We start from the raw sequence: 27,801 nt of genomic DNA, 5'->3' as shown, positions 1-27,801 counted from the left end.
TGGGCACCCATCACTTTGTCAAGCCACATGCAATGCTGTGTATTGAAAGCCCATTTTGTAATATAAATACTTTTTTCATGCAAGGTTATCTCTTTTAGTTTACATAATTTATTTAAATAAATTATTTTTATAATATAAATTTTAAAAAATATTAATAAAATTATAATTTTTATTCATTTTATTTTTTTACACATTAAAAAATAATTTTTTATTAATTTTACAATTATTTCATATTAAAATATTAAATTTTATTAATTATTAAAAAATATTTTAAATTATATATTAAAAATAAAATAAAATAAAATAGAGTTATAATATAAATAAATAAAGTGGATAATAATTTTAAAATAATAAAAAATAAATAAAAATTTTAAGACGGAGTAAATATCAAATAAATCTTTACTTTTAATTTATACTTATTTTTATATATTTACTATAATATTCTGTAAGTAATATTTTTTAGTAATATCTGTTACTTTATTTAGAATAATGATATCATGTATTATTAAATTATATTAAATTAGTAAAAGTGACCATAAAAATATTTATTAAACTATTTAATAAAGGAAAAAATTGTCAATTTGTTATATATTAAATAAAATAATTAATGAAAATTTCATGCAATACAAAAGTTTTTGTGTATGATTTTGTATGGATTTAAATTAAAAAAAATACAATATATTTTATTTTTTGTTTATCTCAAAATGTTAAAGAACTTATTTATTCCATTTTAAAATTTAAAGGATATATATATACTTTTAGATTATTTTTATTTATTTTACTTGTTAAAAGTTTTTATTTGGATAAAAAAATGTTTAAGGACTTATCCGACTATTAATTAATATTTTAAGGGCTAAGGTAGAATTTGTTTTTGTCTAATTAAAAAAATGACATGTTATTACGCTTTTGACATTTGAGATAGTAAGTTAGAATGACACAACTCTCTGAGTTAGGTTCTACGACTCTGCTTAAACTGCGACATCTAATCATCAATGGCTAAATCTCTTTCTCTGCTCTTTCTTCGCCCAAAATCCATGGCTTTCTCAACATCAACGACCTTGAAATCTGCTCTCTCTCCCTCCCCTTTTTCCTCACAACCCACTTCTCTAAAAAAATTCGTCTTCTCACATTCACTGAGGTTCTTCTCCTCCCCTTCCACTCCTTACCCTCTTCAGTACGACATGATTATCAACCGCCCAACTCCGTCCCCACCTGCCCAAACTCGTCGGAAACCCACCCGGCTTAGTAAATCTGGGGCCAATATTTCACCTGAGCCGGACTCACCCAAAAATCCTGGTTCAGAGATGGGTCTTGATTCGTGGGTCGAGCAGAAGCTATCTGGGGATGGAGATAACGTAGATATGGATAAGTCTAGGAGAAAGTATTACAACAAGAGGAGAAAAAGAATGTATGGGTCAGATTCTGATGAGGATGGTGGAAAGAATGAAGAGGGCTTTGTAGAATTGATTCCTGAGGTTGTGCAGTTTCGTAGTTTGCATAAGAGAGAGGAGGAGTTGTATTTCTATGATGCATTTGCTTATCCATGGGAAAAAGATAAGCATTACAAGATGGTTTATCAGTTGGAGAAGAAGTATTTCCCTGATCAATGCTTCGATAAGGCATTCATTGATCCTAAAGATTCTAATGTGAATTCAAATGAGAAAACAAAAAGGAGTAGGAGTGGTAAGATGGCAGAGAAGAGAGATAATGGAGTTGTACACAAACAAGATGATGGAAGGTTGGTGTTCTTCGACGAGAAGAAGGATGAGAAAGAGACAAATTCAGCCAAGGAGACTAATAAGGATATCACAGAGAGGAAAGTAGAGGAGTTCTTCAAGTGTTTGAAGAAAGTCCCAAGTAAGGATAATGAAATTGACAATAGAGAACCGTACCTTGTCACGAGAAGTACCCAGCTTCCACCTACGTGGGATGGTCCTCATGGAACTGTGGTTTTGGTGAATAAGCCTAAAGGTCAGTTAATGGCGTCTTTCTATTGTGGGGCTTGATGCTTTTGTATGGATTTTATTGACTGGAAAAATTTTGGAATTATGAGCACTGTGAACAATGTATTCCCAAAATGTAATTTTATGGTATTGCAAACCAGGATGGACTTCATTTACAGTTTGTGGAAAGCTGCGTCGCCTAGTGAAAGTGAAAAAGGTCGCCCCCTTCTCCATTTTACTTCCGGCTGCAATTGCATCTCCAGTACAGGAGTAATAACTTTGTCTAACTCTTTCATTTTGGTTAAAGGTGGGGCACGCTGGAACACTTGATCCCATGGCAACTGGATTATTGATTGTTTGTGTTGGCAAAGCCACTAAGTTGGTAGATAGGTAATATTGAATTTAAACCACCTTTTTAGGGACAGTGTATATGCAGTCCCCTGCTCCCCCCACCCCCCCTCTCCATCTCTTTTGTTGTTTAAAGACTATAACTTCAACTTTAACTTTTTCTCTGAAATTAACTTCTTTCTCTATTTTGTTTCTCAAACGTGTTCTATTGAATATACACCTCTGAGACCTTGCATATTATATGCAGATACCAAGGTATGGTTAAGGGTTATAGCGGAGTTTTCCGTTTAGGGGAGGCAACTTCAACTTGGGATGCTGATTCACCGGTGTGTCTATATATTTGAATAAAAGTTGGTGATTGTTATTTTCTGGTTAATTGCTGTATGATGATTCAATGTACTTCTCTTACTTTCAATATTAGTAGCCAAGGCATTATCCTGTCTTGTCTGGAGTTGGCAATAGGCAGACCCTTCATATTGAAATGGCTATTACAAATTCTAGGAGAGAGATTGTCTGATGTTTTGCTCATGGAGTATAACCTGACCAACTGCTACCAGCATGAATGGAAATGCATGGAGAATTTAGTTCACGGTAGCATTATTTGCACTTCAAAAATCTCACCTGCACAATTACTTTTTTGTGTTTTTTTACATTGCCAATATTGCTCTTTTGTATAGTTATTAAAGGTGCACCTTGGACATGCCTCAAGCTTAAAGCTCAATAGGCTCTAACTCTAATTCTTGTGCGCTTAGGCATGTGCATTGTCATTGTAATTGTAAGGCTCTAGGAAGACACCTTAATTTCCACCTTTGTCCAGTACTTCCATTGGTTAAAAGAAAAAAAACCGCTATTTGAAATTCCAATCTATCAGAATCCAATATTGATGACTAAACTGTTCTCAAAATTAGTGTCACCGGTGATAGACAATCGCCTTATAATATATCTCCTTGTATATTATTTTTAATATTATCTCATTGTCTTGTTCATCTAACTGCTTTTTGGACTCCTGTATTTATATTTTCTAGTTTATTTAAAATGATCATTTTTAAATAGCACTAACAATGCTACCTTAGTAATTTATTACAGTATCATTGTGATATTGCTTCTTTATTATTATTGCTATTTTTTTTTTGTCAGAAAGATACTAATATGCTATTTAAAGTAATTTATTTCTTGATTATATGGCATATATTTCTAAAGAACAAAAAGTATTAACATTCTATTTAAGTCCTTGTTTTTTAGTTATCTAAAATTGCTTTTTTGTTAAATTTTATGTTTTTGAGCCTCACCTCATTCAGGCACACGATTGCACCTAAGCCACGGGGGCCCGGACTCTTTTGCACCTTAGTGCACCCTGAGCCTTTAATAACCATTTCCATTATTTTCACAGAGGCCAGTTGATTGTCCAGATTTGGATACCTATACCACAATGATTGAGAGACCCTGGGGGATCTACTGACCCTTCTTTACTCTCCCCTCTTAGTCCTCTCTGGCTTTTATTTTTTTTATTTTTTTAATATAACCTCTGCAATTTCCTTCTAGGATTATTCTCAGTGTTCTCCCCTTCACAGGCCTTGTGTGTGTTTTTTTTTACCTTGTGACCTAGAGTCCTACCTGATCCTACAGGCAGCCAATATCGGAAAAGACCACCTCTAGTATCAGAAAATATCATTGGTTGCTGTAGAAAGCTAAATGTAATCAGTGATGGCAATAGGCTTTAAGTTCTGTCCATATCTTGAGTCCACATTTTTTATCTAGATTCTTACCCTCCATAGTATGGCCACAGTCATGCTTGGTTTTGCAGTTGCAAATGAAGAGCTTGGATCTATTGCTTCTGGTTCTTGCATTAATTTGGATAGTATGCATTTGAAATGGAAATCAAAGTAGAAATTTAGATTATTTTAGAATAATTAGATGATTGTGATTTCATTAGAGGCTTTGTTGTTTTTGAAATCTTTTAGTCTAGTAATGCAACAACAATATTTTCACTGCCTGTGCAAAATTAAAAGGTTTGTGGAGTGGGAGTAGCACTACCTTTTAGTTCAAACTTTTTACGCTAGATCTTCATTAATATCATCTTGTTGGACTTTGTAGAAATTGATTTTGTTGTTTGTTAGGGTCCTTCGAAATGGGATTGAGTTATGGGACAAGGTTGAGAAATTAATGGATCAATGGGTGAAGAAGAAAGTGGTTGTTTCTTTTTCTTAACCTATGATGAAGTTTGACAAGCTCATTAGAACTTGAAAATCTCCTGAGTTCAGTACTCAATAACTTTTGACAAAATTATGATTATGCCTCCTTTATTAATTTACTTGACTTAAATAGCAAAGCATAATTTATTGCATTTAAATAGCAAAGGAAAGGGAAGAGATAACCTCTTCCTACATACAAGGGAATTCAAAAGCATGAACTAAACATGGAGAATCACTCTCCTACAATAAAGGAATTGGAAGCAATAACTAATCAAGTGAAGAACATGGCTAAACTAAACCCACAAAATGTGGGCAGCTCCATCGTGTTGTAAGAAAAATAAGAATTTCTTAATTGCCCTGTTTAGTGGCTTTGACTTGGTCTTGCATTTCAATTATTTTTTTTCTATATGTGTGAGATCTTTTGTATATTAGCAAAGTCTGCTGACATTACTCCCGCACATGTTGACGTGCTTGTCCTCAGTGCTTGAGGATAAAATCCTTGTTTCAACTGAGTGGCATTTTCCTAAGATAGATTCGGATAATCATTCCGAAATTGGACGAACCAAAGTTGTGCAATGCCTTCCAAGCGAAATAAAGCCAAATTTATCTTCTCATCGTTTTCTGTTTATTGATGATGGAAAAAAAATGCTCATAATGAGTTAGCCAACCCAGAGGATTTTCTTGCAAATCCATTTTAGTGAATTTAGGGACCATAGGAGAACTACTAGAAGAATCAGATCCTGCACAAGTCGAATTGACTGTTTACTTTGATTTTGAAGCTCAACTTTGGGTACTGCCATCTGAGATGGATGCAGACTGTTTGGTACTAGCAATAGCTCTAGTAAGGTTATCCAATTTTGCATTGAGTTTCTCCCGTTAGGATTTATTGGTAGCATGTTCTTCAAGAAACAAGGCTAAAATTCTATTGAGTTACTATTGGATTAAATCTCCTATAACCCCAGGCTTTGATACCAAATGTTAGGGTCCTTTGAAATGGGATCGAGTTATGGGGCGAGGTTGAGAAATTAATGAATCAATGGGTGAAGAAGGAAGTGATTATTTCTTTTTTTTTTAACCTATGATGAGGATTGTACAAGCTCATTAAGAAAGAACTTGAAAATCTCTTGAATTGAGTATTCAACAACTTTTGGCAAAATTCTGATTATGTCTCCTTTATTAATTTACCGTACTTAAATAGCAAAGAGAAGAGATAACCTCTTCCTACAGATAATGGAACTTAAAAATATGAACAAAACATGGAGGATCACCCTCTTACAGTTAAGAAATTAAAAGCAACAGCTAATTAAGTGGAGAACATGGCTGAACTAAACTTACAAAAGGTGGGAAGCTCCATCATGTCGCAAGAAAAACAAGAATTTCTCAACTGCCCTGTTTAGTGGCTTTGATCTAGTCTTGCATTCAATATCTTTCTTTCTCCCTATGTGAATCTCTTGTATATTAGCAAGGGTCTGCTAACAATGTTCTAGTTCTCAATATACTGTGTCATCCTTGTCCTTTTTAGGTTATCCAGCGTGAGCCTTGGGAGCACATCAAAGATGTGGACATAAGGAAAGCTGCTGCTTCTTTTTGTGGGGAAATATGGCAAGTTCCTCCAATGTTCTCTGCCATCAAAGTAAGAAATTTGCTACATAAGCTAATGACTGTTCTGATAGTAGCCAATGATGTATAGCTGTGCTCACAGATCCTTGCATGTGGTGCTCAAAATAAATAAGCATTCTATTAGGTACAGTGACTTGCTACAATTAGTGTTGTAGTGAGTCACTCCTTCATTATAGAATTTTCACATCTTTCATTCACTTTCCCCAATTATATTTTGACTATTCTCTTTTTGTATGCTTAACTACTGATTCACTTTTTGTAATCACTATGACACTGTTTATCTCAGTGACTCATTACCTAAATCATTCTCGAATGCATAAATGCATACCATATCCATTCAAAACAACAATTGTAGATGCAAGAGAAATGAATTTTCTGAAATATTTGCTCCTAAATATGGGAATAAGCAGTGCATTAAGCTCTTTATACATATTACTATGTTGAGTTTAAACATAGTAGGCATATTACCTGATCGGTATCTAATACTTACAAACTCAGTGAACAATTTTATAGTCATCCGTTGGTGATGATTTCTTTAATTATGCTTAGATTTTGTTGTTCACACCTAACATATCCTTCATCTGTCAGTCTTCACTGTAACTTACACCTAAGAGTTGGTAAATCATCAATTAGGGTAGAAATCATGGTTTTAAAGCACAGTCACTGCCGCTTTTGTTTTCACTGTTGTAATGGAAACGGGCTGTAACATAATGGTAAGAGTCTGTTGCTACACAAATTTTTTGAAAAAGTTGCAAAATTCTTGAAATGAATAGATATTTAAAGATATAATTAAAACTAAGATATATAACTAAATAAGCATAATGTATTAAATAAGAACATTAAATTCCTCATTCTTAAAAATCATTAGATTTAATCAATTTAAATAACAAAATAACTAAGTGGATACTTTGATTATAAATTAGGTTTTAAACATACTATTTAATTTATGAAAATTAATTTTCAAGAGTTAATTTCATGATTCTTTTTCTTAGTTCTTATCTTCCAGAAAGCCTAAATTTGTATTGATAAAATATTATTAAAAACTATTTATGTATTTACCTAAAATGATTAAAAAATACCTAAAAGTTAGTAAAGACAAACATATTCTGCTTGGCATTGCTGATTTTGGCCCTTTTAAATTGCATTATATATATATTGAGTAGGAGAAAGCTGTTTTTCACCCGCTTCTGGAAAAGCAACAAATTGATGCTTTTCTTAGAAGCAGGTTACCTGTGTTTTTAGGGCCCACATGTGGATCAAAGGAGGTTGCACTTTAAAATGCATGCATATTTGAATGCATAAACACTCTGTTATGTGCTACTAGTCTGCGTGCTCAGAGTTTCCCACCTTGTGCTAGGTTGGAGGTGAAAAGATGTATGAGAAAGCTAGAAGAGGAGAAAACATCGAGCTTTCTCCCAGAAGAATTTCAATTTTTCAGTTCGAAATAGAAAGAAGTTTGGAAGACAGGTCATTTTGCTTTCTGTTCTATATGTATCAGCACAAGCACATTCCTGTGCACAAGCCACTAGCTGCATCTTCAATTTTTCTCTTGTTAACTCATTGTGAAATCATGTGATATGTATAATTGGACTTATGTAGTGTATTTGAAGTGCACTTCTTGATTGTCTATCCATGCCAATGTGTGGTAGTTAGTTTTCAAATTCCAGGATATGGCTTTACTTGGATGTTCTGTTCCACATGTATGCTCTGCTTCTCATATATTACCATGTTGAAGTTAAATATTCCTTTTATTAGAAAGGATAGTTTTCTGTCAAGATGACCTCATTGTTTATGTTCTTTGCGATTGATTTGGAGCCAGGGATTCCTCTTTCCAAGTTGAAACCCTTATGCTTTCATAGACCATTTTAGATAATAAAAGTTCATGTTCGGAAGAGCTCTCTGCAAACTAATGAAGGATGTGCTTTGACATTGTCCCCGAGTGATAGGTTCACTATCTGGGAAGCGGGAACTGAATTGGATTTGTGTGGTTGTTGCAGACAAAATTTGATTTTCCGAGTTGTGTGCTCTAAAGGAACATATATCCGATCACTATGTGCAGATTTTGGGAAGGCTCTTGGCAGGTATGCATTTTTCACCTTGATTCAGTGATAGCTTTTTATTAAAACTTGTCTTGTGGCCTGTAGTTTTGGGTTTCTGGACACTTGACAATCTTTGGCTTCCTAACTATAATTATAGATTTACAACCAGAAGGTCAAGTGCATGTTGTGAGTGAAATTGGATCATAGCAAGACCAGTAATAAGAAGTGAATTTAGCTTCCTTGTATTAGTTCAAAGGTGTTAAAACTACAACATCAAAACAAGAACCAAACAACTATTTGAGAATTTAAACCTTTTGCCTGTCAAAGCTGCAACACAACTTCCAATATGTGCATTTGTCAAAATCTGTAATTCAGCGCCTAACTAGGAATATGGGGACTGAATTTTGTTCACCATTGAAGAATGCTATTGAAGGCAGTGACAGTATTAAAATATTCCACAATTAAGCTGGTTTTTCGCTCTCTATTTGAGTTGATATGATTTCTAATTTGGCTTTTTTACTTGCAGTTGTGCTCATTTAATTGCCCTTCGAAGAGATTCAATTGGTAAGAGCTTTTCCTCATTCCTGAAAAATTTAAGGAGGATTGAGGATCAAGTATCTAATCTGGGTTATTTATTGCAAGGGATTCTAAAAAGAGATCAGAATTAGTTAAGTGATATATTTATTTATGTGCTGAACAATCTAAAAATTGGTGATGAACAATCTAAAAATTGGTGATGAACTTTATTAATTCCCATTGATGATGCTTTTTTCAAGTGTAATAATCATTGTAAGCAGAAAGAGATCCACTTAAATCTCAATTAGGTTTATGTTACTCAGCAAGGAAATTGGGAACAAAGAGGGTATTTTAATTCCTTCTTTGGCAAAAACAGTAATAAAATGATAAAATCTATTTGGTTGCAGGAGAATACTTGGCAGATGATGCTTGGGAGTTCAAAGAGCTGGAAGAGGCAGTAACAAAAAATTATTTCTAACTGGTTGCGGCAATGGGTTGCTCCTCAAAATTTTGGAGCCACAGTACTTTTTTTTCCCTTTTTTTTTATATATTTTTTAGCTCATATCATTCTTTACAAATTTAAAGGGAAGTAATTGAAAGTGATAGGTAGCTGAAGGCTTTTGGTTCTCTCTTTGCAGATTAGTCCTGTGCAAACTTTTTTTTATACCCCATTCCCAGAATTTTTCAAGGGCTGTTTTGTAAGTTGGTAAAATGAAACCTTAGATTATATTCTAGAACTGAACTAGTGCATATAAATCACTTTGTGTACATACGAGGTCGCCAAGTTTCAGTTCTTAAATCTTTTTTTTTTTTTTTTTTAACTTCTGAAATCCTTAGGATCCATTAGTTTATCAACCAAGTTTGCTCGAGGCTACAGCAAGTCTTCCATTACACATAAAATACAACCTCCACAAGGTTCAAGAGCACATGTAACATAGTTTCCTGAACAAAGACACTTCAAAGGCCGGTAATCAAAATTTCAAAATTCACTGGTCACCAGTTCAATGAAAATGAACTGATGAATGTGAAATAAGGATATATGCTTTTACCAAACTAGCCACGAATCCATTATCATCGTGGAAACTACATAAATATAGATGAGAGTTCTACTAGTAGGTTAGATGTGGTTATTTATAAAAATGTGTATGTAGTGGCATCATCCCCATCCCTCTAACGAGTTGTTGAATTGGGAGGATCAATTTCCATTGCCACATAATAGGCTTTCTCTGCATTTGTCATTCTTTCTTGAAACATTGTCCATTCTCTTTGACATCTCTCCCTCACCTGAGAAACATCAGACCTTTAGACTCTTCTCATTGACAGTGAACATGCACATTCATCATCGTACTACTATGCCAGAGAGAGAGAGAGAGAGAGAGAGAGAGAGAGAGAGAGAGAATTAGCTGAAAAAAAAAATAAACTTGTTTCATACCCCTTCCCATGGCGCCCTACCGTCCTGAGCTTTCCCCTGTCAAATAAGGCAAGGACGGCGAAACATATTATACATCAAACAAACAATTCATATTAGATAATGGTTGGGTTTACCTGATTCCCAAGTGAAGGAACACCTTGATGAACAATCCATTGAGCATCTACGACTCCTATTTTGTCATGAGCAGGCTGTTTGCAAGCAGTGTCACAAAAGTAACAAACGATTGAGGTGGACAGTGATAGTTGTTAATGTGGAAGATGAAGGCGGTTACTGACCTCAACACATTTCCTCATAGCAAAATCTAAGCCCCATCCATGAACCAAGTCATTCTGCAATAGGATAAATTTTGAATAGCTATATAGAGAAAGTTAGAAGAGTGGCAACAACAAGAATACATAGTTACACTAATACCTGAATCATATGCCAAACGCAACGCCATGCATCCCGAGAAAACACAGTTGCCATAATCTCAACGAATCTGATCATTATGTATTTAGATTAAGATGTACTGAAACTCACTCCTAATTACTAAATATATTTGCAGAATTGACGAGGAAAATGAAATTTGAATAATCTTGGTAATCACATAAAATTGACTTTATTATTTTTACATACGCTGCACAAGGTGGCAAGAGTGGGTCAGCACACCAACCGGGCCTCTCTTCTGCATCCCTGCAAGATGTGTGGCAAAAAAAGGGAACAGTCAACCCATAAGTAACAATTGAAGAAAGATTAAGAGCTCATACTTGTGAACTTCAGTGTCATATCTCCTCCTTGTCATTGCCCATGTTGTCCCTCTCACAGGATCCAAACCAGGCTGTGAAATCTCCAGACCATGTTTCTTTACCAGTTTAAGGTACCTAAAGAAGATAGAAAACTTTACATTTTTTTTCCTTTGAACAGTATTTTCATTTAAACATGAAGGTAGTTCCACTTACTCCTCTGCATCAAAATGCTCTAACCCAAGATCCTCATCCCACATGAAAATATAGTCGTAGGGTGCAACAATGTTAGGATGTAGAAAACGTTTGGCATACCACCTTGAGCAAATTTCAGAGAGCTTATGAGAAGATACAAGTTGCAATGCATTCAGGCTTTTGAAATTTAGAATGGGCTAAAATCTAACCACTTAGTTTGCTTGGCAGCACTCACGTGGATGGCTCGCTTTGACCACTCAAACTCATCCCATTCCGTTATCCGGCCATCATAATGAAATAACACAATGGTGAAGTTATCCGAGAACTGTGAAAATATAGTTTAATTGAGAAAAATGAGAAAGCATGAGACAGAGAGAGAGAAGAAGGAAGAAATGAAGGGAAAGAAACCTTTCTAATTGCTGCATCAATATTATTTTTCTGATTATAACCAACTGTAAAAGTTACAAGATATTTTGGTGTGGCGGCCAAGTCCTGCAAACAACACCTCCATTAACCAAATAACCAGATTAGGTACCCCCATCATGTCAAATTGGGAGCCTTTTAACATTTTGAAAGTTAAATGAAAGCATATGGAATCCTATATAAGAGAGCTAGACGCACATGTTTTTGCTTATAAAGAGAACAAAATAAAAAGAAAAAGAAAAAGAGATAGAAGCATGCAATAGTGATTATTTTCGCTGCAAACTACTTCAAAATGTCTTTTGTATACCCTCAAAACCAACCAACACCATAATAGTTGGGCGGTGGCCTCGCAACCCAGCCACCGTCATAAAAATTGGGTGGTGGCATCTCAAACTATCATGACAACCCAATGGTTAAAATCTGGATCCCATCTCAAGAGGTTTTAAGTTTGAACAGATGAGTTGGTGGTGGGGATTTATGGGACAGGAAAGATGGTGAGGTCTTCATTCTCATGCAACCATTCCTCACGCTTCAACTGATAATCTAATCTGAATCAAAATAAAGCATTTTATTTCTCTATATTTGTGTTCCCTACAGAAACCTCAGCAACTTTCATTCAACTCCAAAACAAGCAGCCACACATCACTTCCTCAAATGTGTCTTTCCTTGCAGTTTTAGATCAAGCTACTTGCAGATTTAAATTGATTGTCAAATATATCAAGTTGGAAGTTGCACCTCTTTAGGCAGACCCCACAATCGGCGGAGGTAGAAATCTGATTCAGCCTGTACTATACCAGGAGGTAATCTCTCAGCTCCTCGAGGATTTGTTGGAACCCATATCTGAGTCAGAATCAAAGGATTAATAATCAGTACTAACAGAGAAATTCTGTGGATAAAGCTGCCAATATATTCAGTAATCAGATAAGATGACACCAACACTAGAATATCATGTATTTTTGGTACAAAGGCAACTGTAACAGGTACTGGGATTTGACACTAATTTTGATACCAGAGGTTCAAAAAAGCAAGAGGTCGTATTTCTGAAGGATGTGAAGAAAAAAAAAAAAAACCCTTCTCTGCTTGCTTGATAAGTCTAAACAATTAAAAAAATAGTGCAGAAATCAAATTAAGAAGAGGACTAGCAAGAATTTCAACTCCACAAAATGGTTAGGGAATGAAAGTACTTGAACAAAGGTATCTCAAACTCTCAGTTGAAAACAGCAGACTGAAAAGAAATAGGAGCTGATGACTTAATTTGCAGCAATTCAGCTACTCTACTACTGAGGTGAACTCTGGTCAGTTAACAAACAGAATGAGGGTTTAGGTTGTTCTTGCATAGAACTTGTTAAGGTTGATGATTAAGGATAGCATAGCCACAACTAGTATGCAACACCACGACACAGCATGAGTATAATTAAATAAAGATTACGTACCTTTGTACCATTATATCTGTTAAGTGGAGGGTTGACTTTGTTACCCTTTAGAGACGACCAAGCATTGAACAATGCTTGGGTTGAAAGACCAGAGTACTTGTCCTCAATATACGTGAGATCAATGGAAGAAAATAGGCTGGATGGAAGATTCATCTACCAATTGTTTAACACCATACAATGTGATTACTTTGTCAGGTAAAATTGAAACCTAATTGAGAGAAACAAACTCAAATACATAGATTTTCAAAGGATTAAAATATATGTACCTTAGATAGAGAGAGTGTTGGAAATGATATTCCCAAAAAGAAGCCAAAAATAATTCCAACAAAAGTTGTCATGAAAAGCCTCATCATTTCATGAGGTTTTCTTGTATTTCCACTGCTGTTCAAGAAAGATTAAATTCACACATATTGTTAGCGCTTCATTGTTAACAAAATTCTAAACTTTAAACTTGGTCTTCATTTGAAAAAGGAAATAAACTCGATCATTTCTCCCAAACCTTTAAGGAATGAACCATACCTCCGTATGGGAAGATTCATTATAGTCCTAATCTTCTGAGTCTACAACCAAAAATATGCAAGATGAAACCCAGCAGGCAATATCTGTTCCACTCACTCATCAAGTTTGCATTTTTCAGTTGCCTCAAGATGAAATGAACTCCTTCATGGGAATATGACCAACTCTGAAATGCTCTTTTCAGACAATATCCTGCATTGAATGAAATTAGTGCTCTTCACTCAATTCAAGATAATATAGCATTTTAGAATTTTAGGTTCCATTCTCCTGCTAATTCCTAGCATGAACTTGACTTCCTTTCTTTTCTCAATTATAAGGTATAGGCTAATGAATTTATGGCTTTGCACTTCTACACACAAAATTCAGTTACGGGGAATGGACATAACTTGCACACAGTTTATCATGCCTGGTATCAATTAGCCTAAAACAAAAATTGCATCAAGCAGATATGCAAGCGTTGCAAACGGCTTAACTGGTATGGCTATCCTTTCAGGCTATTAAACATACATGAAAAGGTTCATTGCTTTATCTTTCCAATCAAAGATCAGCATTCACATGCATTCTTGAGGTTGCATATTTTTCTTTTCTTTTACTTCTACGGAATACCACAAAAGTACACACACAAAAAAAAAAAAAAAAGAACAAATCCCATTAAACGATCATTCACGTGCGCCATATCCAACCAACAAACACAGCATCTGCACTTGAACACGAAAATTTTTTAACTGGTTCCAAACATGAAGTCTAAATCAAATTTACCCAGTTGATAGAGACGATCTTCTCCCATTTGCCCAATGAAACAAAATAGTCTTAGCTAAATATCAGGCACAAACACACGAAACAAAACGTATCAAATTACAAGCATCACCTTGGTTTCAAGCCCGCGTATTATAAACCATGCCAAAAAAAAAAAGCAATCAAATTCTATCAGCTTATAACAATAATACCACAAAGAACAATCTTGTTGGTTTCTACATTCTTGAAAATAAAAAGAAACCATAAATAGCCTAATTAATAGTCAAAATTCTACAAGGGAAAACAGAAAGAAAAGCGAAGCCAAGAAAATGAAAGAAAATTCAAAGAAGGGAAAATCAACATACTTGAAATGTAGATGAGAATTCGGTATATGGGAATTACTCCGATTGACGAGAGAAAAAGAGGAGAGATGAGTGGCGAGAAATTTGAATCTGGGAAATATTCAAGAAAAAATAACAACAAAAAGAGAGGGAGGGAGGGAGCACATAGCTGAGGATCAAAGATTGTGCTTTGCCAAATGGCAGCTCCGTTAATTTAGAGCAGTGTTTGGTTCTGCGTATATTACTGAAAACGAAAGAATTGGAAGGAATAAGAAGAGAATTACAGCCAGAGACAGTATCAATGGAAACAATTAATGTTGGAATTTCCAAGGAAACTTCACTATCGCCTTTCTTTTTCTTTATTATTGAACAGCTCATACTTAGAATTTGTCTAATAATTGCTCTATTCATCAAATTTCAGATTAAATTACATATTACTATAATTTTAATTATTTTACAAATTAATAACATATTTAATATAATTTTTTATAAAAATTAAAATTTTAAATATATAATTTTTTATATATTCATCGAGTTAAATTTATAAGTATAAAAATTTTGGAGAGTGAATTATATTATAATAAGTTTATTTAACATCATTTTAATTTAATTTTTTAATAATATTTTCAATTAAATTTAAATTATAATATAAAATTTAATATTTTTATCCAATTTGTAAGAACAAAATTGTTCTTTTTACGTTATTATTATGTATCATTTTATGAGATTTTGAGTGCAACAATTCCAGTTTGCAGTTTCCGTTTGTGTTACTATTACCTTTTGCCATTTTCCGGATTTGTTTGTATATGATGCTCGTACGTTAGTGTCTGAAAGTTAATTCATCTGGCTTGTGGGACCTGTGAGGAAGGACACGTGTGAAATAAGAGAATAGATTAGGGTGTGAGTGAGTAGACTGGAATATGGTTTCTGTGGGTTTTGATTTTGTAACTTTTGAAAGTGATGATTGAGGCTGGCTATGTGATTGTGACTTTGGATTTGGCTCTTGTTTTTAATAATAATTTGAATTGTGAGTCTTACTCGGTCAATGCTGCCGTTTTGCTTGCTTGATTGATTCGAAATGATAATCATGGCAACTGTCTAATAGTTTTCAGGGGAAAGCATAAAAAAATTTAATGTAATTTTATTGATTTTTTATTTTAAAATTTATTATTTAATTTATTTTAAAATATTATTTAATATTGCACAATAAATATAAAATAATAATTTTTAAATATTATTATAAATATTGATATAAAAATTATATTATAAAATATTAATTTAATATAAATTAAACTATAAATTTTAAAATAAAATAAATAAAAAAAAATATTTTTTTATTAATAATTATATTTTAATTATCATGTTATAGTGTTGTAATATTATTACTATTTGCAATGATATAATATTATAAATAATATTTTGATATAAATTAAATTATAATCTTTAAAATAAAAATGAGTAAAATTAAAAGTTAATTTTTTATATTTTTTAGTTTTTATTTAATATTAAAAAAATATTATTAATTAAATTAGAGGTTCCATTTGCGTATTTAAATATTTTTTTTATCAAATCTTGAATTGTTTAATTTTTTAAAAAATGATTTTCTAAATTACAAAAATAAATTCTTTTATTAGAAGTATAAAATAAAAAATTAAATTAAATATTTATGAAATTATTTATTATAAAGAAAGACAAAGTGTTGGACAGCATCCAATAAAATTTGTTATAATCTTTTTCAAAATTTTATGGGTTAATTTTTAAAAAAATATTATTGAAATGGTAATTACAAATTTTGAAAATTAATTTTTTTATAGACAATAAAAAATACATGGAAGATTTTCAATTAAAAAAATATATAAATCATTGTATAATCTCTAATGACAAACAGAGGGGAAAAATGTTTGAACATTTAAGCAGGGCTTTGATTTAAATCGAAATGATTGATTAAATTAAATTAATTTAAAGTTTTTAATTTAATTTTTTAATTTTTTAATTCAGTTTAAATTTAAAAAAAATTATTTTATCAAAATTGAACTAAACTTATTAATTAATAATATTATATTATTCTAATAATATATAAAGATAAAATCTTAATAAAATTAAACTAATTTAATTAAATTTTATATGATTAAAATAAGATAAAAAATAAAAATCATTAAAAATATAATCGATCCAACTAAATCCGATTCAGATTAATGGTTTTAATTATAAAAATTTTTTAATAATGTTTTATGTTTTTTATATAATATAAATTACAGCAATAATTACTTAAATTGCACTCAATCACAAATTTCACATAACAAATACAACTAATCAATATCAAAATTAAAAATCTTATAATAAAGATAAAAAAAAACTTTCTTTACAAATAAAATTTTCAAGAAAATATAAAAAAACAATCAAAATTTAATATTAGTCTAAATTTAAAAAAAAAAAACCAAACTTGGTATGGAGTTTCCTAAAAATGGTATCTTATCCTAATTTCTCTTTTACAACAACAATAAAAATATTAAATTTAAAGAAATTAATCGAATGTTTTACCTTATTTTCATAATTAAAATAAAAAAATACATTTTTAAATATATTATAAGCATGTTTTAAAAAATTATTTAGAATAAGGAGTTAAAGTATAATTTATATAATTAAAAAATAATAAAATTACAATCACCGATAAAACAAACGGCATTGTCCACGGTTTTCCATCCCAATTACTAACAAATAAATAAATAAATCTTACATCTTTACGCACTGTTACAATCTGATTTTTTTTTTTTTTTTTTTTGAGAAATTAAAAAAAAAAGCCCCTTCCCATTCGATTCCTCTGAGAGAGAATTTTCCGACAACGTAAGAGATGATTGAAGTGGAACTTTAGCTACCCAGAATCGAGCTTTCTGTTATAAGAAACACCAACATTGCTTACTCTGACTCTGATTCTCCGACAAGGAGGAAAAAGATGTCGTCGCCGGACATTGCTGGAATTCTGGAGAACTCAAGGGAGCTCGATCGGTTGAGGAAAGAGCAAGAGGAAGTGCTTTTAGAGATTAATAAGATGCACAAGAAGCTCCAAGCTAGTAAGTGTTTGATATTTTACCAAGTTTATAATCTAATGTGCTCTGTATTTTGATGTTTAATTTGCCTGGTGTTAGTTGATTTCTCTTATATTAATGATTTTTTTTTGTGTGTATGCATATATTGATGGGATTTTTGTGTTCTAAGTTCATGTTTGTTTGGAGTGGCTTAAAGTTTCACTTCCCTCCGTTTGGCATATGATTCATTTGCAAGAAAATAATTCAAATGAATTGCAAATGAATCATGCATGAATTCATTTTCTTTGAAAATGCAAAATTTGTAGGTAGGAAAAGAAACCAATTCTTTCATTCCAAACCAAAAATTTAATAGATGGAAAATAATTGAATTGAATTGAATTCTTGTAAAATTTTTTATTCCAAATAAGGGGTTTATGCTTGTCGGATTCTTTTTTTAGGCTTGTTGGAGTTCCTCTTTTACTAATGATCCATTTAGGAGCTTCTAGTTGGTCAAATTCATTAAGTTCTGAGTAATTTGTCATAAAAGAAAAAATAAATCATTGTGAATTCTGGACCCACTTTGTCAAAAATAACTGATCACCTGACTCTACAATTTTTAGCTACATTTATGATTAGGAAGAAGAATTATGGTATTTTCCCCCTAGAATTACAATTAAAATCAGCTAACTAGAGTTACTTGGGAGACTCTGTGAAGGTTGGTTTTTTAAGCTGCATTTGCCACAGTGGATGCTTGTATTTACTATGCATTTGGTTTAGGATTGAATACACGAGAGATGAACGTTGTTTATATGATATGATCATATGAAGATTCTCTTACATGTCGAAATTTGAGGCTGTTTTCTTATAGATAGCTTGATAGGGAAGCTAATCATGATGAATAAGGTCAAAGATTGTCATAGGAAACTAACTCAATTGAACTTCTCATGTTACACTTCTGTGCATGAAGAGGATGTCATCTTTCCCAATTAAGTCCTTTTTGGCTTGTATGGTCATAAATTGTAATTACATATCTATGCTGGTTAATATAGCTTCAGATGGTGCATCTCATGTTATTAGTCAAGCTCAAGCGTTTGTCGTGTTAGTTTACTGTTCTTTCTGTATCCTAAATTTATAATGAATATACTTATGAAAATATTCTAGGTGTAATTGTGTATATCTTATTCCATTTTAGTCCCTCTGCCCATCCCGCTGCCATTTGGCCAACAGCAGTTGTGCATAGCAAAAAAGGAAGCATATTGGTTTTAAAGTGTCCTTTATATGAAGCAAAAGCTGCAAGTTTTTATTAATTAAAATAATGTGGGAACTAATAGTTTAACCATTTGGAACAATAACAAATATTGATCTCTTATTCTAAGTTGTCATAAACCCACAACTTGATAAAACAATCATGAACCTCGAGATGTTTAGGCTTATCTAAATCATCACCTTCATGGAACTTCAATGAGTGCGTGGCATTAAACAGTACAAAATCCTCTTTCATTACAGGAACCGTAGGGGTTTTCTATACTGAAACTAATATATAGTCCTTCCATCATGAAAACTGGCATATGTTCTTATTCATACTTCATAGTAGATAGATAGTCAATCTAAAAACACTGCAGTGCCAATTATTAAATTTTCTTTTGCTTTCTTGTCCATTTTTCATCAATTTGTTACTGTTTATTTATATTGAATATTGATTTTTCTCATGTAAATGCAGCTCCTGAAGTTGTTGAGAAGCCTGGTGATAATTCTTTGTCAAGGCTTAAAAGTTTATATACTCAGGCCAAGGATCTTTCAGAGAATGAAGTAATGTATGCCTATTAAATCTGTAGCAAAAATGATAGCTTGTATTCATTCTGTTGCTTCTCTATCTCCCTCTCTCCTCTATATATATATATAATGAGATGCTGTTCTGGTTGGATTACATGGACCTTTTTCTAAATGTTTTTTAATAGTTTACACCAATCATTTTGAGATGCAGTGTTTCCAACAACCTGTTGAGTCAGCTGGATGCTCTGCTTCCATCTGGGCCTCCAGGGCAACAGCGAAGGAGGATAGGTGTGGGCTACAAATTCTGACCTTCACATACATCATGTACATGTGAATATATTTATGATTGTTTTTTCCCATCTGTTAGTTTTGTATGCTGCAGTTTATCTTTGCTTTTCAACCCATCATTTCTATGTTGAAGTGAAAATACTCTTTCAGATGATACACGTGTAAATATTTAACAAGCACACATGTATACATTCATGAATGCACAGATGCTACTATCATCATTTATAAATCTCTAGACTTAATATTGATGGGATAATGTTATATAAATCGCAGAAGGTAGTGATCAGAAAAGGAAAAGAATGAAGAATGAATCAGATATCTCAAGGCTGTCTCCTTCAATGAGAAATCAACTGGAAGCTTGTGCTAGTCTAAAGGGTGAACAGGTTAGCATGTAGCTATTTGGATACCGGTCATTTGTGACTCATCTTTGATGTTTACGCTTACATGAAAATTTCAAGTGTTGTTCCTTTTCATTCTTTTTCACTAAAATGATTGACTTGTTCTTCAGGTAGCAGCTAGGGTCACAGGTAATAATGCTGAAAAGGATGAGTGGTTTGTTGTGAAAGTGATGCAGTTTGATAGAGAAACTAAAGAGTAAGTTTAATTCCTCTGCATTAGATGCTTCAGTTCTACAGCTGGTGCAGTGGTTATGGGAGATGAGTTTGCTATAACCATAATGTGATTTCTATTTACTGTTATATTCTGTCAGTTAATTGCTTCCATGGGGAAGCTGATGTGGCATTATCATCTGTGCGTCAGCAACGCACATGATAATGTTTTGCATAATGAAATTGCTCCCTTTATCCTAATGCATCTCATGGTTTGATATCTTGGAAACTATTTGTTCTTTAAGTGTAGCTATTGTTAAATCATTTACTTTCTCATTGAAATTAATGGCCTTTATGTCTCTGGCTTGCCTGGCCCCAAAAGCGACAAGAAGTGCAACAGAGAAACTTAATGCTAGGGAGAATACATACTGGGATATCAGTAAATCCATATGGTTATTATATTCTTCTCTTGTTCGCTTTGATCGGTTTTCACAAGACACCTGGTTAGTTAATGGTTGGAGCTCTGGAGATAGATAGCTTACCTGGCTGTAATTGTTAATCATTGATGCAGAGCACATTAATGATAAATCAGTGAGGAAGGAAAAAGGCTTCTAAGGATGGAAATCAGCAATAAAACAGCAGCTGGAATGACACAAGCATTCCCCAGGGTGTGCTAGAGCACCTGCAACACGCCTAGACAGTACCTGCAGTCTGCCTCTAACACGCCCCAAGCGTGTGCCTAGACTGCCACAAGTCGTAGGGCGTGTCCAGGGCAGATGAGAGGCTGGATTTTCTTCCAGTTTTGTCCTGATTAGCCTCATATACACTCCTACTCCTTTTAGACTTTATATTTAGTTTAGTTGTTATTCTAAATTAGTTTTTAATGCCTTTAGTTTTCTTTAGGAGTTATTTTGTAATCCTACTTTGATTAGGACTAGCTTATTCCTATTTTAGTTAGGTATTTAATGTGTTTTATTTCCTATTTTTGTAGGGTTCTATTCATATTCTGTTTAGGAGAATTAAAACTCTATAAATACTCTACATATATCTAGGGAGCTTTTTGATTAATATAAACTTTTTGTGAATTTAATCTCTCAATTTGCACTTATGCATAAGTGTGTGTTCCTCTTGTGAGCTTCACGTTGCGTCAGTCATGCATTCTTTATGTAGGCTAAAAATGATTTTGTTTAGCTTTAATTTTCTAGTATCTATTATATTTTTAAGGAGAAAGTACAAAAAAGTATCATGTGATTTCACTCATTTTCACTTTGCATATGTGGTTCATTTTGTGTCAAAGTGATACCTCATGGTTTGTCTCCATTAGCAAACGGCGGCAAAATCTTAACACCACCAAATATTGCTGATGTGACAATATATATATGACTTTTAATTATTATTTTTCTTAACATTTTAAATAACAAAAAGAAAAAAAAATGAAAAATCAAATTAACTACCTTGCATTGTCAAATATTGCTGACATGACAATCTATATATAATTCTTTTTTTTAAATTTTATTAATTAAAAATAATAAAATTATTTGCCACGTCAGTAATATTTGACAGTGTGAGAATTTTGCGCCGTTTGTTAATGGAGGCAAATCAAGAGGTACAACTTTGACACAAAATGAACTAGACTCTAAAATGGAAAATTGGTGAAATCACAGGGTACTTTTTTGTACTTTTCCCTATTTTTAGACATTGTCACAATGTCGGATCATATTATGCCTAAGCAAGCACTATAAAGAATGTAGCAAGTGTTAAACATTCTTATGATGTTTGTCCATAGAAGACTTTGTCAGGGTACCTACATAGACTATGTTGTGGATAATAGATAGACTAAATCTCATAAACAAAGTTTAAATTTTGAAGAAATCTATCAACTAACATTATATTTTATTTGCAACAAAGAGTCTGCATTTATCTAGTAGGTTCTTATCAAATTTCTATCATCTTATCTTAGTAGTTTTTTATTTAATAATAGCTTATACTAGATTTCTAATTTAATTAGGAGTACTATGATTATTTGAATCTTCACTATACAAGGGGTTTCTTTTTATTCAATAAAACAAGTAGATCAACTAAAAACACATTGAAATTTAAGACTCTTTCATTAATGAGTCTAAGGCGTTAAAGAGCTCTTTTTGGCAAGCTCATTTTCTTGTTCATTGTCCTATGCCATGATTTATGACTTAGAATCATAATAAATTGGTATCAGAGCAGTTGTCATGGATGATCCAACAAATTTAGAAGCGAAGATGAATTTTTGCATGCAACAAGTCAACACACTCTTCAATGACTTAGCTTGGCAAATTTTTGAACTAGTTCGAACCTTGAATTGAGGAGCAAATGACAAGCAAGATAGATCACATGGTAGCCAACAAGATTTTCGGTCGACAAGGTAATGAGAGGATAGAAGTACTTGTAGTTTCCTTATATGCCAAACTCGACTTTCCCTCGTGTGATGGCACAGATTATCCATTATTATCATACATTTCGAAATCTACAAGAGCAGAAGAAGTAGATCATGCTTTAAAAAAACATAATCTAGTTTTGAGGGAAATCCAAATACATTTACGGCAACTATAGGCATGCATAGAAAATGATAAGGGGCATAAAGTTGTTGCCCTTAAACCAAGCACCTGGATTTGGAAAGTATCAGTCAGTTGGCTAGACTATCTTTAATTTGAAGTAAGGGAGTCTATCAATTATTTTTTAGGCTGCATATCCTACCTTAAGTGAGGACAAGCTCCTTCTCTAGGAGGTGGATAGTCCTATCCATTTTTAAACAGAGTTCCAATTTTGGAAAAGTCTATCAATTAAGATTATATTCATCTGCAACAACAAATATATTGCTTTTATTTAGCAGATTGTTGTCAAATTTTTATCATCTTACCTCAGTAGTTTCTTGTTCAATAATAGCTTGTACTAGACATCTAATTTAATTAGGAGCACTATGATTTTGCGAACCTCCATTATATGAGAGCTCTCTCTTTATTCAATAAAACAAGCATATTAATAGAAACACATTGAGGTTTAAGACTCTCTCTCTTTAATGAGTTTGAAGTGTTAAAAGCTCCTTCTGGCTAGCTTCTTTTTTGTCCATTGTCCATGACGCGATCCATGACCAAGGATTATAACAGACTAGCTTCATTACAATGTTTGCATCAGCTTGTCATTGAAAAAAACCTTGCCTTCCAAAGAGGGAAAATTTTGAGAAAATGAAGGAAACTAAGAAATGAAAAATCTTGGGCCAGAGCAAATGCAAACATCGAAGATGTGACAAATATATGTTAAAGCTTGTTTCTATGTGATATTTGGGTCACTAGTTCTCGAGGCTTATTATATCTCTTTTTTTCGAAGTCCAATTCAAGGTTGAGTTTTTCTTAGGCTGAGCAGTACACTAGCCACAGCTCCAAGCTTTGGCTCATCAAGTGAAGGAATAGTATTGCTGAATGCATTATGTAGTTCACCCTCAGTTGCTTTTAGGCTGTGGTTTCCACTCTATCTATAGATTAAATTATCCATACTTTATTTTTTCAATAAATGGTGATGGGACAATATCATGGAGAATATTACTTTAACAGGTCCTTTAATACCTTCTGTTTCTGACACTAAGTTTTGTAATTGGATAATTTGGATATGCAGATTTGAAGTACTTGATGAGGAGCCGGGTGATGATGAAGAGGGTGGTGGCCAAAGGTATGTTTGTTTAAAGATGCCCTCTAGGTTGCATTTTATTGATTATTATTTTTTCTTATTTTCTCTTGTATTGAATACTAGTTTTGTACTCTTCTCAAAACTTAGTGCGAGTGCTGCTACCTAACTGACAGGATTCATGTATATTTTTGTCATTATTACTGCCAGAAAGTACAAGCTACCCATGTCATGTATTATACCTTTCCCCAAGAAAAATGATCTATCCAGTGTTCCTGATTTTCCTCCTGGAAGACATGTGTTGGCGGTGTATCCGGGAACCACAGCACTCTATAAGGCAACTGTTGTCAGTCCGCCACGAAAGGTGACTGGTCCATCCTCCTTTTTTGATAGAATATAACAAACTATAGAGCCTGTGCTTTGCTAATGGAATTTTATTCTGTAGTTGTTATGTTATTCAATTTTGTACATGTCCAGTGACTCTTACTTGGTACTGACCATGAGTTTTTGCCATGCATATTATGGGATGCGCTCAATCAACCAATTCTATGTATTTCCAGAGAAAGACAGACGAGTAAGTAACATGCTTCTTAGGTTTCAATCTTGGTTGGCTTTTTATGGAAATGATTGCAGTATCCATGTTATTTTGCATCTGCATCTCTCATTCTGAGGGTTGGTGGTACTTTAACAACGAGGTTTTCTTGCCAATCAATTTATCGTATGCTCCCCAAAATGGAAGTGAGTGATAAATTAGGCAGTGGTCGTACTCTATAGTCTATCTGCAAGAAAGGAAACAAACATCAAAAAAGATTTGTTCTTTTGGTATAGTCCAAAACAAAACTGTGTAATGCCAATGTGATATTATCTGAATGCTTCGCCTTCAGCAGAATAGATTTGGGGGACTTTGGACTTCATGTTGTTGCTGTTATTATTATTTTTTTACATCATGCTCTTGTTTCCATTGGATAGGTATTTGCTGGAATTTGATGATGACGAAGAAGATGGAGCCTTGCCGCAGAGGGCAGTACCCTTCTACAATGTGGTTGCTCTGCCGGATGGACACCGTCAGTGAGTCCTTGCTTCTAATTGTGTATAATTGAAGTTGTGTAGTATTGTACACCAGACGATATTATCCCCTTCCAACTAAATGGGACACACCGCTGTAGCAAACACCTCCCTTGATTGAGCTATAGTAGTATAGTTCAACTTTTGCCTGAAAATTAGGGAGTTGGCCTAGATTTTGTTCTTCTAAATTGCAAACTGAATGAAGGGTTGTGACCGAAAATGAATGATAGCAGTAAGGCTGCCAGGTTGAAAGATTTTGCGTAATCATTGCAAATGATTGAAGCGTGAAGGTCCTCGAGGATGATCGTAGCAAAACCGATTGGTAATGTGGCTGGAGTGCTTGGTTTTACCATTGTGATGGGTTGTTGACGCATATGCCAGCAGAAGTTGAATAGAATATAAGTCATTTATTTAGTTTGCAGGAAAGGACATAAATTAGGTAGGAGGCATACCTCATTCCAACTGTTAAATAAACCAAAAACCTTGTAACATGGCTTGAAGATGGTCACTTCAGTATCAGCAAAGGGCAGATGGGAAAACAAAATAACAAATATGTTCAGTGTCAATCCATGGATTAGCTATATCCATAAATAGACAGAAACAGCGAAAATTGGAAGCCATTGATACCTTAACTGATGGACTTGAGATATATAACAGGATGATTGCAAGCATTAAAGGAAGAATCATGCCAACCGGGGGCCAAAATCATGTAGAGATGAGGAAATTTCTTAATTTGATTTCCTTTGATAGATGGGGAAGTTCTCATGGTAATTTGATAATGAACCTGAGAATATAAATCGCATGAACATCACCCTTACACTTTCCTTTTTGAAAAAAAAGAAAAAAGAAACAGATATTCTAGTCAATAACTTCCAATGCTAATATTCAAGTTTTTCAACCATTTTACTCCACTTGCTGCCTGTAACATGCATGATTAATTGGAACTAGAGGATCAGCCGAGCACCCCATTCTGGGTATGATCAGCAACCCACTGATTTGCAGCATGAGTGTAGTGCAGACCGTCTCAGCTTATCAAGATTGAAGGGTCTCTGCAGGAGGCACCATAGACAGACCTCACTTTCCTTATTCCCACATCATATACGGTCAAAATTCACGTGATAGCCGCGTAATTGTTCGGAAAAAAAAAAAAAGAAAAACCAAGTGATTTTCTTTTTGGAGAATTTCATGGGACCTATGGCCCCCTAGCCCCCTAACCAAGAGATCAAATTGAATGAAGCACAATAGTCTTTTTTATCGAAGCAGTTCGAGTAGGAAAGATAATGGACAACAGCTTCCATGTAAACACCTTAACTTTAGGTGGTACTTGCAAAGACCATGAGTAGAATTCTGGTGAGGAAGAGGGCAACCCGGCTGTGATTGGCTTGTTGGCGCACTTTTAACCAAAGATTGACCACGTTTAGTGCCAATCCAGAATGGGACATCAGGAGAACTTGGATGGGTAAGCGGTAGTTGGAGAATTTGCAGAGCCTCAACAGGATTGAAAATGGAATGAACCAGATCTGAGTTCCAAACCTACTGTCCTAGTAGTCCTGTAACAGGAGAAATAATCATGCCCCATTTAACGAAGGAAGCCAGCGATCCTCCCAAATTTGCACCAATGCACAATTGCCCACACACCATCCAACAGCATGACTGAGTGAATCTCGAGCAGAAATGATGCTCCGTCAAAAATTACTCGGTCGAGAACAAGTCTGGCATCCAACACAGAACAATCAGGAAGTATTTTGCTTGGAGAACCTAAGCAACCAAAGAGGAGGGATTGTTCAACAATCTCCAAACATGCTTGAAGATCATATAGCCATGATAAATTCATAAAGGAATTCCTCCACACACATTATCCGAGCCATATTTTTTTAAATTTTCCCCGAACTTATTTAACTTTAGGAGAAATTATTATTCGGTTCCTAGCAGGAGAAATTCATTAACCAGTTTATTGTAAAATACATTAAAATGACCCCATTTTTATAAAAAATTTTACTAATTAAGTATTTTATTATTTAGTTTTTATATTTTAAAAAAAATTATTAATTAACTTCTCAAAATTTTTAAAAAGTGTATTATTTATCCTCTCAATGTTAGATGTATTTTAAATTTTTTTATAATATTTAATGGTTTAAATTAATGAAAGTAATAATTAATAATTTTTTTAAATGTTAATAATATTTTAATATATTTTTTAAAATCAATAAATTAATTAGTGAAATAGAAATTAAATAATATTTTTTTATTTATATATTATTTTATACTAATCTATATACAAACATATTTTCATTAATAATTTTATTTTTTTTATATTTCTATAAAATATTTAAATTTTATTTAAATGGGAATATATAAAAATATAATTTATAATTATTTATATATTTATCTAAATGGAATGAGTAACGGGTACTTAAAAGATATAAAATCTGAATCAAATAAGGGGTATTAATTAATTATATATTATTGGTCCTAATATAAATATTTAATTAGTTCCTAATATTTTAACTCTGAATATAAATATTGCATTAATTCGAAATATAAATATTGTACTTAATTAAATCCTCTAAATTTTGAATTTTATTATTCAAATTCATAAAAATTTATCTATATATATTTTGAGAGTTTAGACAAGAAAATAATTTTTAATAATAAAATGATTATTGAAATACACACAAAATCATCTATATTTTGAAGAAAATTTAAGACATAATTCTAAATTTAGAGCATTTAGTTACTTAAATTTAAGACATAATTATAAATCAATGAGAGAATTAGTTTAAAATCTGTTTAATTTTAATTAATCAAATTGCTTATATAATAAACAGTATATTGTGCAAGTTAATTTAAATTTAATTAAAATTAACTTAAAAAATTACTATAATTATAATAAATTTAAAATTGAAACTTTTTATTTAAAATTAAAAATTTAGATTATAAATATAAAAAATCTAAAAATTATTATTTTTTAGCCAATAAACTAATATAAAAC

The 27,801-nt window shown here is 32.8% G+C and overlaps 3 protein-coding genes across 6 annotated transcripts; 2 read left to right on the top strand and 1 right to left on the bottom strand.

Annotated features, from left to right (window-relative positions):
- Positions 1–906: 906 nt before the first annotated feature.
- LOC110605170 lies at positions 907–10,037 on the top strand. Of its 3 annotated transcripts, XM_021743534.2 has the most exons (10): positions 908–1,971; positions 2,105–2,160; positions 2,251–2,333; positions 2,539–2,617; positions 6,006–6,116; positions 7,461–7,570; positions 8,101–8,184; positions 8,669–8,706; positions 9,066–9,179; positions 9,496–10,037. In XM_021743534.2, exons 1-9 carry the CDS (start codon positions 993–995, stop codon positions 9,134–9,136), a joined length of 1,611 nt encoding a protein of 536 aa, XP_021599226.1. In that variant the 5' UTR covers positions 908–992; the 3' UTR covers positions 9,137–9,179; positions 9,496–10,037. The 3 variants fall into 3 exon arrangements, 2 of the variants coding, with proteins under 2 accessions (XP_021599226.1, XP_021599225.1); XM_021743533.2 differs by lacking the exon at positions 9,496–10,037 and having other exon boundaries at positions 9,066–9,428; XR_002486343.2 differs by lacking the exons at positions 8,101–8,184; positions 8,669–8,706; positions 9,066–9,179; positions 9,496–10,037 and adding an exon at positions 2,716–2,882 and having other exon boundaries at positions 907–1,971.
- On the bottom strand, positions 9,453–14,815 carry LOC110605171. Of its 2 annotated transcripts, none has more exons than XM_021743535.2 (15): positions 14,480–14,815; positions 13,383–13,571; positions 13,130–13,244; positions 12,864–13,016; positions 12,166–12,270; positions 11,416–11,499; positions 11,217–11,332; positions 11,029–11,130; positions 10,837–10,950; positions 10,706–10,762; positions 10,502–10,568; positions 10,366–10,419; positions 10,204–10,278; positions 10,091–10,126; positions 9,453–9,942 (listed from the first exon to the last, which is right to left on the bottom strand). In XM_021743535.2, exons 2-15 carry the CDS (start codon positions 13,400–13,402, stop codon positions 9,829–9,831), a joined length of 1,212 nt encoding a protein of 403 aa, XP_021599227.1. In that variant the 5' UTR covers positions 13,403–13,571; positions 14,480–14,815; the 3' UTR covers positions 9,453–9,828. The 2 variants fall into 2 exon arrangements, with proteins under 2 accessions (XP_021599227.1, XP_021599228.1); XM_021743536.2 differs by having other exon boundaries at positions 13,130–13,241.
- Positions 14,816–17,218: 2,403 nt separating this feature from the next.
- LOC110604517 (SAGA-associated factor 29 homolog A) lies at positions 17,219–25,061 on the top strand. Its single transcript, XM_021742710.2, has 9 exons — positions 17,219–17,526; positions 19,202–19,295; positions 19,466–19,542; positions 19,816–19,925; positions 20,051–20,136; positions 23,736–23,789; positions 23,955–24,108; positions 24,305–24,318; positions 24,714–25,061. The coding sequence occupies exons 1-9, from the start codon at positions 17,409–17,411 to the stop codon at positions 24,814–24,816; spliced, it is 810 nt and encodes a 269-aa protein (XP_021598402.1). The 5' UTR covers positions 17,219–17,408; the 3' UTR covers positions 24,817–25,061.
- Positions 25,062–27,801: the final 2,740 nt, after the last annotated feature.

The sequence above is a fragment of the Manihot esculenta genome, chromosome 17 (genome assembly GCF_001659605.2).
Source record: "Manihot esculenta cultivar AM560-2 chromosome 17, M.esculenta_v8, whole genome shotgun sequence".
NCBI classification, from domain to species: domain Eukaryota; kingdom Viridiplantae; phylum Streptophyta; class Magnoliopsida; order Malpighiales; family Euphorbiaceae; genus Manihot; species Manihot esculenta.
The sequence above is the reverse complement of the archived record's forward strand: the minus strand, read 5'-3'. Positions and strand labels throughout refer to the sequence as shown.